Raw genomic sequence first — 20728 nt, forward strand, 5'->3', positions numbered from 1 at the left:
CTAGCAGACACGTGTAGCCGTTGCAGGCCCTATCTCTAGAGATTTTCCTGAGAAAATTCCCTTCCTTTTTCTTTTACACAAATCACGCTTGCATGTGCTCCCTACAACACGTATGAGGGCAAGATTTACGCATGGATATACGACCTCATATCACGTTGCGTTATTGGTCACACATACAACCGTGCGGTCCAATCGTACCACTTATAGACACTTGTTGCCCATAAATGGTAGGATCATTGGAGTCTCCCTACTGTGCTCCAAAACAGCCAGAGCGTAATACAACGAAAACTTTATCACACTCTGTTGCACGTTTTCACTCAGATCGTGCTCATCACGTTCCACATAGATCACACAGATCACAAAGTCCACAAAGCGGAATTCAATACCGTTTTATCACATAGATCACAAAGTCCACAAAGCGGGATTCAATACACTCATACCGTTTTCAACCCACTATCATTCTTATAGTTTTCTGATCAGAAAAATCATTTCCCGTAGTCTGATAGCTCTCCCCAGAGGCGTTACAGTAAAGTAAGGTATTTAAACTAAATTTTGGAAACTGAACAAATGTGTGCTATTGTCTTGTGGCTTCTGTATCGCCTTACTATAAGCGATATTTCACTATATAAACGCTTACCAAACACCACACAGTATCTTCTATGCTGTGTGCTTGTTTTTTCTCAGCACGTGATCAATGCAAATGGCAAACAGGAAGGTGAGATGTGAAACTTACACAGATGAAAATGCAATTCTAAATTTAATCTAATAACATACATTGATGTAAGCACACGCATATGAAATTACATATAAGTACCAATCACTATTACTTATGATTGACTATGATATAGATTAAATAAATGCATTAAAAAAAAACTCATTAAATGATGATTTCTTTTTGACAGTGGATGGCTGATTGTTTCCTGAGTCAACTGAAAACCAGCCGCTCAGAAAAAAAATAAAAATTTTTTTTTTTGACCTTCCCAAAATGGCCGCTGCTCCTCCCCCTTCCACCTCCATGAGGGTCACACAAAATGGTGGACAGACCATGCGGCCTCTTGTCACAAAGAAAGTCATCATTCAAAACTCCTAAAGTTATTCTAGGCCTGAGTGTGTAGTTGGCACCAAATTGAAATAAAAACCAGATTTTCAAAGACAATAGCGTACTGTTCTTACCTCCGGTCCCGGATTCCCTCAGCACCCTTTACTAAGCGAAACAGACGCTTATCCAATCAGCACTGCAAGGAATATGATCCCGCCCTTTGCTGATGGATAATGTCTGCTGATATTACCTAGCAGAGATATGTGAAGGATAGGACGAGTCCCCCAATTGACAATGCTAAATTCCTTTGTCGTATAACCAACCCTTTATGAAGTCTAAGAACACTGTACGCTGTTTACTTAAGAAGTATCGTATGGGTACGCTAGTTGCGTAACGATCGCTCAGCCGTAGGCGAGACGCTCAAGCGTCACGTTCGCTCACGGCCCAGAGATCACAGGACAGAATGATTCGCTATGGCGTAGCGGTTCGCTCGAGACCACGAGGAGATCACCAGCGGCGCAGACGCTCACAACGCTATACTTTTATGTCTAAACCTTATACCAATGAAATACACAGAATACCTTAATGTGAATACAGGGTGTAAGTGCAACCTTGTGTAACCTGACTAACTACAAAGCTGCTTGAGCGTCACCGACGCTCAAGTGAACACATTACACTATAGGAAATACACAGATACTGGTTTAGGGTCCAAAGCCTATTAACTGTATTATATCTAATATACTTGTAAAAGAGAATCACAGTACAAATGATACACTACAATATAACAGAGACTACCTAACCAGATAACTACACAAGAAATACAATACAATACAATTACTATTTATGGGAAAATGGAAGGGGAAGAGAAGAAGAGAGAGATAGAGAGAAATGGCTCATGATAACATTAAATAAGAGACAACATGGTTGCAGATAAAACTACACATGTGAGAGACAATCGCTGCGCAGTTAGTCAATGCTGAATACAGCATGGGATGGAAGCTAGACTCCATTTTGAGAAAACTCCCATAATTCTAAAGACTGCACCACATGCCTGAAAGGGGGAGGGGAAGACATCCAGCAGCAGCCATTTTAGATTTGCAGGTCCAAACACATGGCACTTTATTCTAAACCACAATCACATAGCAGAAAACACAAGACTCCATTTTCTTCCAAAATGTCCAAGCCTCAAAACAATGCATATGTTCTGATTTTACAATTCCAAACCATCTAAAACACCTTTCACAATGTAATCCAACTTCCTAGAACCATCTCATAATTTCACATCCCAAACAACTTCAGTATCTCAATAACCAGAGCATATTCATCACAAGACCAGATCACAATGTAATTAACACAAACGTAACTGCATGGTGGTATTTATGATTAACAGGATATATATTATAACTAACCAGCACAATCTATTTTAAATCTCCATAGGCAAACAAATACCACAGATACTATGCTACAGATTGTATACTGTTCCAATTTATCACAGACTTCACAGAGTATCCACAAACACCCAACAATCACACAACCAAGTTACAATATCCTAGTTAAACCAGAAAGCAATCTGTCTGTTTCCTTATCTAGCCATGTGAAGTTCAATACTTAGCCTTTAGTTTGGAAGATGTCCTGGGGATTTAGCTGCCATGCTGCTTGGTGCCAGGTAGCTGTGTGTGTGTCTGTGAGTGTAGCTACATTACATCTGTTCTCTGAGGCCACACCTGACCACTACCTTCCTGTTTGACCAGTACCTGGGGGAGGGGTCTTTCTTTCTCCTTTGTATTGAGTCACCATTCTCTTTGTATATGCTAATCAGGTTCAGCCCTGAAAACTTAGTAAAAGGTTGTCTTGAGCATCCATTGTTCTAACAATATGATCTTAGCTTTTATTCATATAATCATATCTATCCGCTGCAATGTCCCACAACAACACAACAGGCCTCAAACTAACCCACACCTCATTCTGCTTGCTTCAATACCAAACATGATGTGTTTATCTGGTTCGGTTCGAATGATACACATCCATGACATTAATTCATTAGCCAATTCTAAATCTCCATGATGTCTGGTGCTGTTCATTATTATAACCATGTACTGTATGAAACAAGTGCCGAATCCATCTCTGTGCCATGTCCGAGCAAATGCGTGTGTTTCCATATATTGCTGTGCTCGCTGCGCATATTTGCAAGTATAGCGACTTATATGTGTGCAGTTTATATGGTCTCTCTATGTAATATTTTTGACTTTGACAAGGGATTTGGATAACAAGTTCAAATACACAGGTCTACCACAATTTCATATGCGTGTGTAACCAGTAGCTACAATAGCTTCAAGTCACAACCAGTGTAACTTGGTCACATACCTATTTGAACTTGCGTTCAGGCCTATGCGTTTGAACTTGTTATTCAAGCACTTAACCATAAGGCTTAATCTAACTTTCACCTGTGTACCCCACCGGTGTGTGGTTTTTTCAAGTATCCAGAATACGTAATTGCCATTTCATTGATGCACTAACAGTATTTATCAAGCACTAGAGACATACCCCTGATGAAGTCTTAGAGTAAGACGAAACGCGTCGGGTTATTTGTTCATAAACATCAAATCTCCGAATTGTCAAAGGAGAAGGAGGAATCTATCAAAGTTATTTCAACTGGTCCTCTGTACTATATGGTGTTATCTGCAAGAAGAGATACTATACCGTTTTGTATCATTGCTTTTATGTTGTAATAAATTTTACATGGAACATGTTAAATGTGGTTTTATGCTCACGAATTAGGAGTAAATATCTTAGGGAGACTGCTGTTTTTCCCCATTGAATATTGGGTGGAAAAACAACCCAAGTGCGCCCATTCCTCTACTGGCACATATTTGTATCTTTTTAGTCCCTCCTAACAAGGGACTTAGTGGAATTTGGCAGCCTTAACCCAATCCTTTCTCACTTTCTGTTTAATAGCGCAAAAGGGAGAGTATCTGTTTTGTATGTATATATATATATATATATATATATACATACACACACACACATACATACATACATACACACACACACACACACACACACACATAGACCCCTCTGTTCGTAACAGCAGGGTCCTCAGTGACGTTAATCCGTCCTCATCATACACTAATCATGCACTAAGTGCTCCTTTTTTTGGGGGGGGGGGGGGGATCTCCTCAGGAAACGCTATTGGTCGACATAGGAAGCCGTATCTGTGTCGGTATTAGGGAGTAGTAACTGGGCAAAATAAAATTTTTGCGACCCCAAGGGGTCTGAGGAAAATATCCTCCACAGATATTTCTACGTCTGTGTCACGATTTATGCAACCTTACTATATATATATATATATATATATATATATATATATATATATATATATATATACACATACACACACATATGCATAACCTTTCTGATATGCATCACATTCACATGCAATTTTTCACCCAGTCAGATATTGGTGGTGCCGACAGGGCCACCCACGCACGTCTGTGTCCCTAATATACTTTTCTCTTAGGAAAAACATTCATCCCCCGACCTGTTGACACACCTGTACCAAGTACTATCAGGAGTCGGTGGTGCCGACAGGGTCATTCCCACCGCCGTTTGCAGGAAGCACCCAGCCTCAGGCATGTCGACACACGTGTACTAAACACCAACCGACATATAGGGGACAGACTCACAGTAAATTCTGTCAGAGAGACACAGAAAGTTTGCCAGCTCATAACCAAGCGATTAATTAGCGGTTTTGAACATTAAAGAATGCCCCAAACCTGCAGCACTTTATATTAAACATATATTTCACCACCTTTACTGCGCCCCCCCCCTCCCCCCCATTTTTCACCCTGATACTTTCAGCAGTGTGAGGAAGGACCAGCGTTTTTACAAGAGAAAATGGCGCTAGCTGTGTGAGCTGTGAGGGCTAAGCCCCGCCCCCGTAATGGCGCGCTTCAGCCCCGCTATTTTTTAATATAATGACACTGGCGGGGGTTAGGATTTAGTGCCTAGGCACTTATTGTCCACATTGCCAGCCTTAATTAGGTGTTTTTATGCTGCCCAGGGCGCCCCCCCTGCGCCCTGTAGTGCCTGTGTGTGTGGAAGCATGGCGCGCAGCGCGATCGCTGTGCGGTACCTCAGAAGCCGTCACTGAAGTCTTCTTTTCTTCTTCTACTCACCTGTCTTCTGACTTCTGGCTCTGCAAGGGGGGTGACGGCGGGCTCTGGGAATGAACCCCTAGGCGTACCTAGTGTTCAAACCCTCAGGAGCTAATGGTGTCCTGTAGCCAAAGAAGCAGAGCCTTTAAACTCACTAGAAGTAGGTCTGACTTCTCTCCCCTAAGTCCCACGAAGCAGGGAGACTGTTGCCAGCAGTCTCCCTGAAAATAAAAAACCTAACAAAAGTATTTTTCCGAGAAACTCAGTAGAGCTCCTCAGAGTGCATCCAGTCTGCCTGGGCACAATTCTAAACTGGAGTCTGGAGGAGGGGCATAGAGGGAGGAGCCAGGTCACACCATCTGAAAGTCTTAAAGTGCCCATGTCTCCTGCGGATCCCGTCTATACCCCATGGTTCTTGATGTGACCTCAGCATCCTCTAGGACGGATGAGAAAAACCGAACCCTAAACGGAAACCTACAGCATTATATTGGTTTGGTGCACACATATTATCATAACCTAGTCTACCTAAAGCATTCTTTCCCCATCCCCTGCCAAGGGGAAATACAACAGGTAAGGAGAGGTCTACAGTTCCAAGCTTCCTCCATCCAAGTTATGGTTTGACAATGAATCCCTTTCTGTTAAACTTCTTGTAATATGGTTGACATTTAAAGTAAAGAAAATATCAGCAGAAATAACACCCAAAAACTCACTGTGATCAAAGTTTCTCTGCAAGAGCTTCCAGGGGCTACGTTTTCCATCAGATCTTCTAGGATAGACACATTAAGCTTTCCTTCAAGAACTGGAAGTGCTACAGTGCAGTCATCAAGTTTCTGTGCACGATAACGTCCATCAAGAATACAGACTTTCTCTAAGTACTCTCTGAAATAAAATGACCAGAGAGAACCTACTGTAACTGTATAAACAATTCAGAAACATTACAAGGGGACGTAGTTATGATCTCGGCAGTTAGCAAACCGACGCCGGGATCCCGGCCACCAGAATGCCGGCAGGGGCCCCAGAACTATTCCCACTCATGGGTGTCCACGACGCCCATAGAGCGGGAATAAACCTGTGGCTTCATTACGCTCACCCCCCATTCTGGCGGACAGGATCCCAGCATCGGTATGCTGACCACCGGTCACCCATTCCCAACATATTCAAGGACCAATAAAACAAATAAAAATTGTCTTAAAATAAGCCACTAATAACATTTAAAATATATATGTTTCAGGGGCATATTGGAAGAGAAAATACTTTGAATAAAGTTTGTTATTGGGTAGAAACTTCACATCAGTAAACCCATTAGATAACCAATTAGAATCATCTAGACATCGTTTGCAAACATTTTTTTGTAACTGTAAAACAATCAGTTGAAATCAGCTACATGGGTGTAGTATGAGTGACCGGCGGCCGGGATCCTGGGGGCAAGCATACCGGTGCCGGGATCCCGACCGCCGGCATACCGACAGCTTGGCGAGACCAATGAGCCCCTTGCGGGCACGGTGGCGCGCCACGCTATTTATTCTCCCTCCAGGGGGGTCGTGGACCCCCAAGAGGGAGAATACGTGTCGGTATGCCAGCAGTCGGGATCCCGACGCCGGTATGCTGGTCGCATACTGAAGACAACCCCAGCTACATAAACTATGTGAGGTCTTTTCTATAAAACCTTACCAAATGCAATTAAACAAAGCAGACCATCTGAATAGTCACAATAAATGCAGCTCATACGAGACTACAAAAAAAAATAAAAAAATTGTGCAGATTATTGTGGCAAACTCCAAGCCTTGTTTACCATTGATACCCTTACTGACATCACAGTCGGTGCTGCATAAAGATCAATATATTTTTCTATGGTGGCTTTCTCGACATAAACATGTGTCTTTACCGGTAGATGTGTATCAAATTTGGAGCCGATCCTAGGCATAGGCAAACTAGGCAAATGCCTAGGGGCACAAGCGGCTTCTGCTGATTAAAATGATATGCGGCATGCCTATATTCTGTGTGTGACTGCAGCTGTATTTGCACACAGAATGCTACGTTACAGTGTATTCCTGGAAATCACTGTAATGTAGCATTTCATATGCAGATACAGCCACAGTTGCACACAGAATATAGGCATGCCGCATATCATTTTAATCACCAGAAGCTGCTTGTGCATCCTACCCACACAGTAATGCAAATAAGACGCATTTTCATCAAAAAAGGCATCAGACGTTAGCAGAGCTGCCAGCTGACTCACGCAAGGCATATCCTGCTGCATAGCGTATTGCGGCAAGATGTATGAGGACACATCTGTATCCAAGCAGAGGCAGAGGTCACAGTGTTAGCGGCCATGTGAGTGCTGTATGTGGGTGGGTTGGTTGTGCAATAGTGTTCGGCATATGTGTAAGGGGCATTATGTGTGTCATGTGTATAAATAATTACATTTTTTTATTAAATAATAAGATTTTACTTACCGGTAAATCTATTTCTCGTAGTCCGTAGTGGATGCTGGGGACTCCGTAAGGACCATGGGGAATATACGGGCTCCGCAGGAGACAGGGCACTTTAAGAAATAATTTGGATTCTGGTGTGCTCTGGCTCCTCCCTCTATGTCCCTCCTCCAGACCTCAGTTAGAGAAACTGTGCCCGAAAGAGCTGACAGTACAAGGAAAAGGATTTTGGAATCCAGGGCAAGACTCATACCAGTCACACCAATCACACCGTATAACTTGTGATAAACTTACCCAGTTAACAGTATGAACAACAACGGAGCATCAGATCAACCCTGATGCAACCAAACATAACCCTTATTTAAGCAATAACTATATACAAGTATTGCAGAAGAAGTCCGCACTTGGGACGGGCGCCCAGCATCCACTACGGACTACGAGAAATAGATTTACCGGTAAGTAAAATCTTATTTTCTCTAACGTCCTAGTGGATGCTGGGGACTCCGTAAGGACCATGGGGATTATACCAAAGCTCCCAAACGGGCGAGAGAGTGCGGATGACTCTGCAGCACCGAATGAGCAAACACAAGGTCCTCCTCAGCCAGGGTATCAAACTTGTAAAACTTTGCAAAAGTGTTTGAACCTGACCAAGTAGCTGCTCGGCAAAGCTGTAATGCTGAGACCCCTCGGGCCGCCGCCCAAGAAGAGCCCACCTTCCTTGTGGAGTGGGCTTTTACTGATTTTGGAAGCGGCAATACAGCCGCAGAATGAGCCTGCTGAATCGTGTTACAGATCCAGCGAGCAATAGTTTGCTTTGAAGCAGGAGCACCCAGCTTGTTGGGTGCATACATTACAAACAACGACTCAGTTTTCCTGACTCTAGCCGTTCTGGCTACATAAACCTTCAAAGCCCTGACCACATCTAGTAACTCGGAATCCTCCAAGTCACGAGTAGCCACAGGCACCACAATAGGTTGGTTCATATGAAAGGATGACACCACTTTTGGCAGAAATTGTGGACGGGTCCGCAATTCTGCCCTGTCCATATGGAAAACCAGATAGGGGCTTTTATGTGACAAAGCCGCTAATTCTGACACACGCCTAGCTGAAGCCAAGGCTAATAGCATGACCACCTTCCACGTGAGAAATTTTAACTCCACGGTTTTTAGTGGCTCAAACCAGTGTGACTTTAGGAAACTCAACACCACGTTAAGATCCCACAGGAGGCACAAAAGGAGGCTGAATATGCAGCACTCCCTTTACAAACGTCTGGACTTCCGGAAGAGAAGCCAGTTCTTTTTGAAAGAAAATGGATAGGGCCGAAATCTGGACCTTAATGGAACCCAATTTTAGGCCCAAAGTCACTCCCGACTGTAGGAAGTGAAGGAAACGGCCCAGCTGGAATTCCTCCGTAGGAGCATTCCGGGCCTCACACCAAGCAACATATTTTCGCCATATACGGTGATAATGTTTAGCCGTCACGTCCTTCCTAGCCTTTATCAGCGTAGGAATAACCTCATCCGGAATGCCTTTTTCTGCTAGGATCCGGCGTTCAACCGCCATGCCGTCAAACGCAGCCACGGTAAGTCTTGGAACAGACAGGGCCCCTGTTGCAACAGGTCCTGTCTTAGAGGCAGAGGCCATGGGTACTCTGTGAGCATTTCTTGCAGCTCTGGATACCAAGTCCTTCTTGGCCAATCCGGAACAATGAGTATTGTTCTCACTCCTCTTTTTCTTATGATTCTCAGCACCTTGGGTATGAGAGGAAGAGGAGGAAATACATAAACCGACTGGAACACCCAAAGTGTCACTAGTGCGTCTACAGCTATCGCCTGAAGGTCTCTTGACCTGGCGCAATACCTCTGTAGCTTTTTGTTGAGGCGGGATGCCATTATGTCCACCTGTGGCCGTTCCCACCGACTTGCAATCTGCGCGAAGACTTCTTGATGAAGTCCCCACACTCCCGGGTGGAGGTCGTGCCTGCCGAGGAAGTCTGCTTCCCAGTTGTCCACTCCCGGAATGAACACTGCTGACAGTGCTCTTACGTGATTCTCTGCCCAGCGAAGAATTCTGGTGGCTTCCGCCATCGCCACCCTGCTCCTTGTGCCGCCTTGGCGGTTTACATGAGCCACTGCGGTGATGTTGTCTGACTGAATCAGCACAGATTGGTCGCAAAGCAGGGTCTCCGTTTGACTTAGCGCGTTGTATATGGCCCTTAGTTCCAGGATGTTGATGTGAAGGCAAGTCTCCTGACTTGACCACAGACCTTGGAAATTTCTTCCCTGTGTGACTGCCCCCCACCCTCGGAGGCTTGCATCCGTGGTCACCAGGACCCAGTACTGAATGCCGAATCTGCGGCCCTCGAGAAGGTGAGCACTCTGCAGCCACCACAGAAGAGACACCCTGGCCCTGGGGGATAGGGTGATCAGCCGATGCATCTGTAGATGTGATCCGGACCACTTGTCCAACAGATCCCATTGAAAGGTCCTCGCATGGAACCTGCCGAAGGGAATGGCCTCGTATGATGCCACCATCTTTCCCAGGACTCGCGTGCAGTGATGCACCGACACCTGTTTTGGTTTTAATAGGTCTCTGACCAGTGTCTCCATCGGGAGATAAACCCTCTTCTGGTCTGTGTCCAGAATCATGCCCAGGAAGGACAGACGAGTCGTAGGAATCAACTGCGACTTTGGAATATTTAGAATCCAGCCGTGCTGTTGTAACACTTCCCGAGAGCAAGCTACGTTGATCAGCAACTGCTCTCTGGACCTCGCCTTTATGAGGAGATCGTCCAAGTATGGGATAATTGTGACCCCTTGCTTTCGCAGGAGCACCATCATTTCCGCCATTACCTTGGTAAATATTCTCGGTGCCGTAGACAGACCAAACGGCAACGTCTGGATTTGGTAATGACAATCCTATACCACAAATCTGAGGTACGCCTGATGAGGTGGATAAATGGGGACATGAAGGTATGCATCCTTTATGTCCAGAGACACCATAAAATCCCCCCTTCCAGGCTTGCGATGACCGCTCTGAGCGATTCCATCTTGAACTTGAACCTTTTCAGGTATATGTTCAGGGATTTTAAATTCAATATGGGTCTGACCGAACCGTCCGGGTTTCGGTACCACAAACATGGTCGAATAATAACCCTTTCCTTGTTGAAGGAGGGGAACCTTGACCACCACCTGCTGAAGATACAATTTGTGAATTGCAGCTAACACTATTTCCATCTCTAAGGGGGAAGCTGGCAGGGCCGATTTGAGGTATCGGTGAGGGGGCATCTCTTCGAATTCCAGCTTGTATCCCTGAGACACAATCTCTATCGCCCAGGGATCCACCTGGGAGTGAACCCACTTGTGGCTGAAATTTCGGAGACGCGCCCCCACCGGGCCTAGCTCCACCTGAGGAACCCCAGCGTCAAGCGGCGGATTTAGTGGAAGCCGGGGAGGACTTCTGTTCCTGGGAACTAGCTGTGTTATGCAGCTTCTTTCCTTTGCCCCTGCCTCTGGCAAGAAAGGACGCACCTCGGACTTTCTTGCTTTTTTGTGATTGCAAGGACTGCATTTGGTAATACGGTGCTTTCTTAGGTTGTGAGGGAACATATGGCAAAAAATTTGACTTTCCAGCAGTAGCTGTGGAGACCAGGTCCGAGAGACCTTCCCCAAACAACTCCTCACCCTTGTAAGGTAAAACCTCCATGTGCCTTTTTGAGTCGGCATCGCCTGTCCATTGCCGAGTCCACAGGACCCTTCTGGCAGAAATCGACATTGCATTTATTCTAGAGCCCAAAAGGCTAATGTCTCTTTGAGCATCTCTCATATATAGGACAGCGTCTTTTATATGCCCCAGGGTCATTAATATAGTATCCTTGTCTAAGGTATCAAGTTCCTCTGATAAGGTATCCGTCCATGCTGCTACAGCACTACACACCCAGGCCGACGCAATTGCCGGCCTTAGTAAGGTACCTGAATGTGTATAAATGGACTTCAGGGTACTCTCCTGTTTCTATCCGCAGCATCTTTAAGGGTGGCCGTATCCTGTGACGGCAGGGCTAAACTCTTGGATAAGCGTGTTAGAGCTTTGTCCACCCTAGGGGAGGATTCCCAGCGTAACCTGTCCGATGACGGGAAGGGATACGCCATAAGCATCCTCTTGGAAATCTGCAGTTTTTTATCTGGAGATTCCCAAGCCTTTTCACATAACTCATTTAGCTCATGTGAAGGGGGAAAGGTCACCTCCTGCCTTTTCTCCCCATACATATGAACCCTCTTGTCAGGGACTGGGGTTTCCTCTGTGATGTGCAACACATCCTTTATTGCTATAATCATATAACGGATGGCTATAGCCAATTTAGGCTGTAACTTTGCATCATCGCCATCGACACTGGAGTCAGAATCCGTGTCGATATCTGTGTCAACAATTTGGGATAGTGGGCGCTTCTGAGACCCTGACGGTCTCTGCGACATAGGATCAGGCATGGGCTGAGACCCCGACTGTCCTAAGGTTTCAGCTTTATCCAACCTTTTATGCAAGGAATTAACATTATCATTTAAAACCTTCCACATATCCATCCAATCAGGTGTCGGCACCGTCGGCGACGACGACCCCACATTCATTTGCTCCCGCTCTGCTTCCACATAGCCTTCCTCGTCAAACATGTCGACACAAGCGTACCGACACCCTAATGTGTGGCATTATCTGTGTAAGGTGCGCTACTGTGTGGCTTAACATATAGAAAGGGCACTTCTGTGTGGTCTAATGTGAATAAAGAGCAATATGATGTGGTGTAATGTGAATAAGGAGCAATTCAGTGTAATGTAATGTGAAAAAGTGGCACTACTGTGAGGAGTAACGTATATAAGGTAAAGTGGTACTACTTTGTGATGTAATGTGAATAAGGGACACTCTCGCATGATAAAATGTGAATAAAGTTGCACTACTGTGTGGCGTAATTTGAATTGGCGGTACTATTCTGTGGCCATGCCCCTTCTCAGCAAGAACATGCCCTTTTTTGAACTGTGCGCCGAATGTGTGTACTGTTCCTATTTAAGAGCATCTCCAGAAGGTCCGCGTACCAGGCCCTTCTTGGCCAGTCCGTAACAATGAGTATTGCTTGAACCTTTTCCCTTTTTATTCGCTTTAGAATTCTTGGGATCAGAGGAAGTGGAGGAAACACATACACCATATAATAGACCTATGGAGTCGTCAGGGCGTCTACTGCCACCGCCTGTGGGTCTCTCGACCTTGAACAATACCGCCTGAGCTTCTTGTTGAGACAAGAGGCCATCATGTCGATCTGCGGATATCCCCATCGACTTGTCAAGCACCTGAACACTTCCGGGGGAAGGCCCCACTCCCCCGGGTACAGGTCGTGTCCGCTGAGGAAGTCTGCTTTTCAGTTGTCTACTCCCGGAATGAAGACCACTGATAACGCCACAGCGTTTCTTTCTGCCCAGAGGAGAATTCTTCACAACTCTGACATTGCTGATCTGCTTTTCTTTCCACCCTGTCGGTTTATGTACATTACTGCCGTCACATTGACCGACTGGACCTGTAGTGCCGAATCTTGAAGAAGATGTGAGGCCTGCCGAAGGGCGTTGTATATGGCCCTGAGTTCCAGAATGTTGATTGGAAGGATGACTTCCTGACTTGACCATCTTCCCTGAAACTGCTCCCCCTGAGTGACTGCTCCCAAACCTCTGAGGCTTGCGTCTGTGGTTAACAGATCCCAGTTCTGAATTCCGAACCTCCGTCCTGCGACGGGGTGAGAAGACTGTAGTCACCACAGAAGGGAGATCCTGGCCTTTGGCGACAGACACATCCTCTGGTGCATGTGAAGATGCGATCCGGACCATTTTTCCAACAGATCGAGCGGTCTTACGTGAAACCTTCCATATTGAAGTGCCTCGTAAGAGGCCACCATTTTTCCCAGAAGGCGAATGCACAGATGCACCGACACCCGGGTTGGCTTCAGGACATCCCAAACCATCGACTGGATTACCAATGCCTTTTTCAACGGAAGGAACACCTTTTGTGATTCTGTTTCCAATATCATTCCCAGGAATGGGAGTCTCCGTGTTGGATCCAGATGAGATTTCGGAAGGTTCAGACTCCACCCGTGATCCTGGAGGAGTTTGGTTGAGAGGGCAATACTGCCCAGCAACCTCTCCCTGGACGGCGCTTCTATCAGGAGATCGTCCAGGTATGGAATTATGTTCACTCCCTGTTTGCAGAGTAGAAACATCATCTCTGCCATCACCTTGGTGAACACCCTCGGTGCTGCAGAGAGACCAAATGGCAGGGCCTGGAACTGGTAGTGACAGTACTGCAGTGCAAACCGTAGATAAGCCCGATGAGGCGGCCAGATCGGAATATGAACGTACGCATCCTTGATATCCAGAGACACTAGGAATTCCCCCTCCACCAGACCTGAGATCACCGCTCTCAGAGACTCCATCTTGAATCTGAACACTCAGAAGTACGGGTTCAGAATCTGTCTTACTGAACCGTCCGGCTTTGGTACTATGAACAAGTTGGAATAGTACCCCTTATTTAGTAGATGAGGTGGAACTGAAACAATGACCCGAGTTTGTACCAGTTTTTGGGTGGCATGCTGTAAAGTTATACTTGCCTCTTGTGAAACTGGCAAGCCTGATTTGAAGAATCTGTGAGGTGGAAGCTCTTGGAACTCCAGTCTGTAGCCCTGGGAAATAAGATCTATGACCCAGGGATCCTGGCACGAATTTGACCAGATCTGACTGAAGAATTGTAGTCGGGTTCCCACCTTACAGCCTTCCAGGCATTGCGGTCCACCATCATGCTGAAGTCTTTTAGGAAGCAGAGCCTGAGCTCTGTTCCTGAGCACCTGCTGTTGCTGGTTTGCGTGGTTTTCCTTTTGCGCCACTGGAGGGCGTAGAAGCACCTCTGGATTTTCCCTTGAACTTGGCCATCCGAAAGGACTGCAACTTGGAAGCTGAATAAGTCTTCTTGGTTGGGGGGGCTGCGGAAGGAAGATACGTAGACTTACCCGCAGTAGCTGTGGAGATCCATTTGTCTAGTTCATCTCCAAACAAGGCCTCTCCTGTGAATGGTAGGCCTTCCACGCCTTTCCTGGAGTCCGTGTCAGCAGTCCACTGGCGTAGCCAAAAGCCCCTGCGTGCAGACACCGAGATAGCAGTGGTGCGTGCGTTAAGCATGCCTATTTCCTTTATGGCTTCCACCATAAAGTTTGCAGAGTCCTGTATATGCTGCAGGAGTAAGACAACATCCCCCCTAGATAAGGAATCTAACTCCTCAATTAGGTTACTTGACCATTTCGCAATGGCTTTATTGATCCACGCACATGCAATAGTGGGTCTTTGGGCCATCCCAGCAGCTGTGTACTGTAAACGTCGATTTACATACAGGACTAAAAGCAACACTTTGAAAAGACATTCAATACACTTTAAATGGGTGCCGCTGCAGCCGCTGTAATCAATCCTTAGCCTACGTACTTTTTACACAGTTAGCGTACAAAGCCCCGTACCGTGTACGTACCTTGCGTACAAACGCTGTGCTGGCCGTACAAAGTACATGCAGTGCGTACACACCCAAAGACACTCAGTGAGCACTTAGCAGCTATACGTGTGACTAAAATACACTTATAACCTTAGCAGGGAAAAGAGACACGACACCAGTTTGTATTTAAGATGCTGGGTTCCGACACACCAACATATAATTACTGAAAGGGGGTTACAATAATAAGAATTTACTTACCGATAATTCTATTTCTCATAGTCCGTAGTGGATGCTGGGGACTCCGTAAGGACCATGGGAAATAGCGGCTCCGCAGGAGACTGGGCACATCTAAAGAAAGCTTTAGGACTATCTGGTGTGCACTGGCTCCTCCCCCTATGACCCTCCTCCAAGCCTCAGTTAGGATACTGTGCCCGGACGAGCGTACACAATAAGGAAGGATTTTGAATCCCGGGTAAGACTCATACCAGCCACACCAATCACACCGTATAACCTGTGATCTGAACCCAGTTAACAGCATGATAACAGAGGAGCCTCTGAAAGATGGCTCACAACAATAATAACCCGATTTTTGTAACAATAACTATGTACAAGTATTGCAGACAATCCGCACTTGGGATGGGCGCCCAGCATCCACTACGGACTATGAGAAATAGAATTATCGGTAAGTAAATTCATATTTTCTCTAACGTCCTAAGTGGATGCTGGGGACTCCGTAAGGACCATGGGGATTATACCAAAGCTCCCAAACGGGCGGGAGAGTGCGGATGACTCTGCAGCACCGAATGAGAGAACTCCAGGTCCTCCTCAGCCACGATATCAATTTTGTAGAATTTTACAAACGTATTTGCTCCTGACCAAGTAGCTGCTCGGCAAAGTTGTAAAGCCGAGACCCCTCGGGCAGCAGCCCAAGATGAGCCCACCTTCCTTGTGGAGTGGGCATTTACAGATTTTTGGCTGTGGCAGGCCTGCCACAGAATGTGCAAGCTGAATTGTACTACAAATCCAACGAGCAATAGTCTGCTTAGAAGCAGGAGCACCCAGCTTGTTGGGTGCATACAGGATAAACAGCGAGTCAGATTTCCTGACTCCAGCCGTCCTGGAAACATATATTTTCAGGGCCCTGACAACGTCTAGCAACTTGGAGTCCTCCAAGTCCCTAGTAGCCGCAGGCACCACAAATAGGTTGGTTCAGGTGAAACGCTGAAACCACCTTAGGGAGAAACTGAGGACGAGTCCTCAATTCCGCCCTGTCCGAATGGAAAATCAGATAAGAGCTTTTTCAGGATAAAGCCGCCAATTCTGACACGCGCCTGGCCCAGGCCAGGGCCAACAGCATGACCACTTTCCATGTGAGATATTTTAACTCCACAGATTTAAGTGGTTCAAACCAATGTGACTTTTGGAACCCAAAACTACATTGAGATCCCAAAGTGCCACTGGAGGCACAAAAGGAGGCTGTATATGCAGTACCCCTTTTACAAACGTCTGAACTTCAGGGACTGAAGCTAGTTCTTTTTGGAAGAAAATTGACAGGGCCGAAATTTGAACCTTAATGGACCCCAATTTCAGGCCCATAGACACTCCTGTTTGCAGGAAATGTAGGAATCGACCCAGTTGAATTTCCTCCGTCGGGCCTTACTGGCCTCGCACCACGCAACATATTTTCGCCAATTGCGGTGATAATGTTTTTTGCGGTTACATCCTTCCTGGCTTTGATCAGGATAGGGATGACTTCATCCGGAATGCCTTTTTGTTCCTTCAGGATCCGGCGTTCAACCGCCATGCCGTCAAACGCAGCCGCGGTAAGTCTTGGAACAGACAGGGTCCTTGCTGGAGCAGGTCCCTTCTTAGAGGTAGAGGCCACGGATCCTCCGTGAGCATCTCCTGAAGTTCTGGTTACCAAGTCCTTCTTGGCCAATCCGGAACCACGAATATAGTGCTTACTCCTCTCCATCTTATCAATCTCAGTACCTTGGGTATGAGAGGCAGAGGAGGGAACACATACCCTGACTGGTACACCCACGGTGTTACCAGAGCGTCTACAGCTTATTGCCTGAGGGTCCCTGGACCTGGCGCAATACCTGTCGAGTTTTTAATCATGTGGAAGACTTCTGGGTGAAGTCCCCACTCTCCCGGGTGGAGGTCGTGCTGAGGAAGTCTGCTTCCCAGTTGTCCACTCCCGGAATGAATACTGCTGACAGTGCTATCACATGATTTTCCGCCCAGCGAAGAATCCTTGCAGCTTCTGCCATTGCCCTCCTGCTTCTTGTGCCACCCTGTCTGTTTACGTGGGTGACTGCCGTGATGTTGTCCGACTGGATCAACACCGGCTGACCTTGAAGCAGAGGTCTTGCTAAGCTTAGAGCATTGTAAATGTCCCTTAGCTTCAGGATATTTATGTGAAGTGATGTCTCCAGGCTTGACCATAAGCCCTGGATATTCCTTCCCTGTGTGACTGCTCCCCAGCCTCGCAGGCTGGCATCCGTGGTCACCAGGACCCAGTCCTGAATGCCTAATCTGCGGCCCTCTAGAAGATGAGCACTCTGCAACCACCACAGGAGGGACACCCTTGTCCTTGGTGACAGGGTTATCCGCTGATGCATCTGAAGATGCGACCCGGACCATTTGTCCAGCAGGTCCCACTGGAAAGTTCTTGCGTGGAATCTGCCGAATGGGATTGCTTCGTAGGAAGCCACCATTTTACCCAGAACCCTTGTGCATTGATGCACTGAGACTTGGCTCGGTTTTAGGAGGTTCCTGACTAGCTCGGATAACTCCCTGGCTTTCTCCTCCGGGAGAAACACCTTTTTCTGGACTGTGTCCAGGATCATCCCTAGGAACAGAAGACACGTCGTCGGAACCAGCTGCGATTTTGGAATATTGAGAATCCAATCGTGCTGCCGCAACACTACCTGAGATAGTGCTACACCGACCTCCAACTGTTCCCTGGATCTTACCCTTATCAGGGAATTGTCCAAGTAAGGGATAACTAAAATTCCCTTCCTTCGAAGGAATATCATCATTTCGGCCATTACCTTGGTAAAGACCCGGGGTGCCGTGGACCATCCATACGGCAGCGTCTGAACTGATAGTGACAGTTCTGTACCATAAACCTGAGGTACCCTTGGTGAGAAGGGTAAATTTTGACATGAAGGTAAGCATCCTTGATGTCCCGAGACATCATGTAGTCCCCTTCTTCCAGGTTCGCAATCACTGCTCTGAGTGACTCAATCTTGAATTTGAACCTCTGTATGTAAGTGTTCAAAGATTTTAGATTTAGAATCGGTCTCACCGAGCCGTCCGGCTTCGGTACCACAACAGTGTGGAATAATACCCCGTTCCCTGTTGCAGGAGGAGTATCTTGATTATCACCTGCTGGGAATACAGCTTGTGAATGGCTTCCAAAACTGTCTCCCTGTCAGAAGGAGACATCGGTAAAGCCGACTTTAGGAAACGGCGAGGGGGAGACGTCTCGAATTCTAATTTGTACCCCTGAGATATCACCTGAAGGATCCAGGGGTCTACTTGCGAGTGAGCCCACTGCGCGCTGAAATTCCTTGAGACGGGCCCCCCACCGTGCCTGATTCTGCTTGTAAAGCCCCAGCGTATACTGAGGGCTTGGCAGAGGCGGGAGAGGGTTTCTGTTCCTGGGAACTGGCTGATTTCTGCAGCCTTTTTCCTCTCCCTCTGTCACGGGGCAGAAATGAGGAACCTTTTGCCCGCTTGTCCACGAAAAGACTGCGCCTGATAATACGGCGTCTTCTCATGTTGAGAGGCGACCTGGGGTACAAACGTGGATTTCCCAGCTGTTGCCGTGGCCACCAGGTCTGAAAGACCGACCCCAAATAACTCCTCCCCTTAATAAAGCAATACTTCCAAATGCCGTTTGGAATACGCATCACCTGACCACTGACGTGTCCATAACCCTCTACTGGTAGAAATGGACAGCGCACTTAGACTTGATGCCAGTCGGCAAATATTCCGCTGTGCATCACGCATATATAGAAATGCATCTTTTAAATGCTCTATAGGCAAAAATATACTGTCCCTATCTAGGGTATCAATATTTTCAGTCAGGGAATCCGACCACGCCAACCCAGCACTGCACATCCAGGCTGAGGCGATTGCTGGTCGCAGTATAACACCAGTATGTGTGTAAATACCTTTTAGGATACCCTCCTGCTTTCTATCAGCAGGATCCTTAAGGGCGGCCATCTCAGGCGAGGGTAGAGCCCTTACAAGCGTGTGAGCGCTTTATCCACCCTAGGGGGTGTTTCCCAACGCACCCTAACCTCTGGCGGGAAAGGATATAATGCCAATAGCATTTTAGAAATTATCAGTTGTTATCGGGGGAAACCCACGCATCATCACACACCTCATTTAATTTCTCAGATTCAGGAAAACTACAGGTAGTTTTTCCTCACCGAACATAATACCCCTTTTTGGTGGTACTCGTATTATCAGAAATGTGTAAAACATTTTTCATTGCCTCAATCATGTAACGTGTGGCCCTACTGGAAGTCACATTTGTCTCTTCCCCGTCGACACTGGAGTCAGTATCCGTGTCGGCGTCTATATCTGCCATCTGAGGTAACGGGCGCTTTAGAGCCCCTGACGGCCTATGAGACGTCTGGACAGGCACCAGCTGAGTAGCCGGCTGTCTCATGTCAACCACTGTCTTTTATACAGAGCTGACACAGTCACGTAATTTCTTCCAACAGTTCATCCACTCAGGTGTCGACCCCCTAGGGGGTGACATCACTATTACAGGCAATCTGCTCCGTCTCCACATTATTTTTCTCCTCATACATGTCGACACAAAATACCGACATACAGCACACACACAGGGAATGCTCTGATAGAGGACAGGACCCCACTAGCCCTTTGGGGAGACAGAGGGAGAGTTTGCCAGCACACACCAGAGCGCTATATATATATAGGGATAACCTTATATAAGTGTTTTTCCCCTTATAGCTGCTGTATAGTTAAAACTGCGCCTAATTAGTGCCCCCCTCTCTTTTTTAACCCTTTCTGTAGTGTAGTGACTGCAGGGGAGAGCCAGGGAGCTTCCCTCCAACGGAGCTGTGAGGGAAAATGGCGCCAGTGTGCTGAGGAGATAGGCTCCGCCCCCTTATCGGCGGCCTTATCTCCCGTTTTTCTATGTATTCTGGCAGGGGTTAAATGCATCCATATAGCCCAGGAGCTATATGTGATGCATTTTTTGCCATCCAAGGTGTTTTTATTGCGTCTCAGGGCGCCCCCCCCCAGCGCCCTGCACCCTCAGTGACCGGAGTGTGAAGTGTGCTGAGAGCAATGGCGCACAGCTGCAGTGCTGTGCGCTACCTTGTTGAAGACAGGACGTCTTCTGCCGCCGATTTTCCGGACCTCTTCTGCCTTCTGGCTCTGTAAGGGGGCCGGCGGCGCGGCTCTGGGACCCATCCAAGCTGGGCCTGTGATCGTCCCTCTGGAGCTAATGTCCAGTAGCCTAAGAAGCCCAATCCACTCTGCACGCAGGTGAGTTCGCTTCTTCTCCCCTTAGTCCCTCGATGCAGTGAGCCTGTTGCCAGCAGGTCTCACTG

At 46.9% G+C, this 20728-nt stretch overlaps 1 protein-coding gene across 6 annotated transcripts in view; it reads right to left on the reverse strand.

Moving 5' to 3' along the window:
• The window catches only part of TRMT12 (tRNA methyltransferase 12 homolog), a 207657-nt gene that overhangs the window by 123057 nt on the left and 63872 nt on the right, over positions 1-20728 (reverse strand). For 4 of the 6 annotated variants that reach the window (XM_063936963.1, XM_063936964.1, XM_063936962.1 and 1 more), the window contains exon 3: positions 5904-6072. The exons of the other annotated variants lie outside the window; for them this stretch is intronic. In XM_063936963.1, the coding sequence (XP_063793033.1) occupies positions 5904-6072 (169 nt within the window). The remainder of the gene's footprint in view (positions 1-5903; positions 6073-20728) is intronic. 6 annotated transcript variants of the gene reach the window in all.

The sequence above is a fragment of the Pseudophryne corroboree genome, chromosome 8 (assembly GCF_028390025.1).
Source record: "Pseudophryne corroboree isolate aPseCor3 chromosome 8, aPseCor3.hap2, whole genome shotgun sequence".
Lineage (NCBI taxonomy): Eukaryota > Metazoa > Chordata > Amphibia > Anura > Myobatrachidae > Pseudophryne > Pseudophryne corroboree.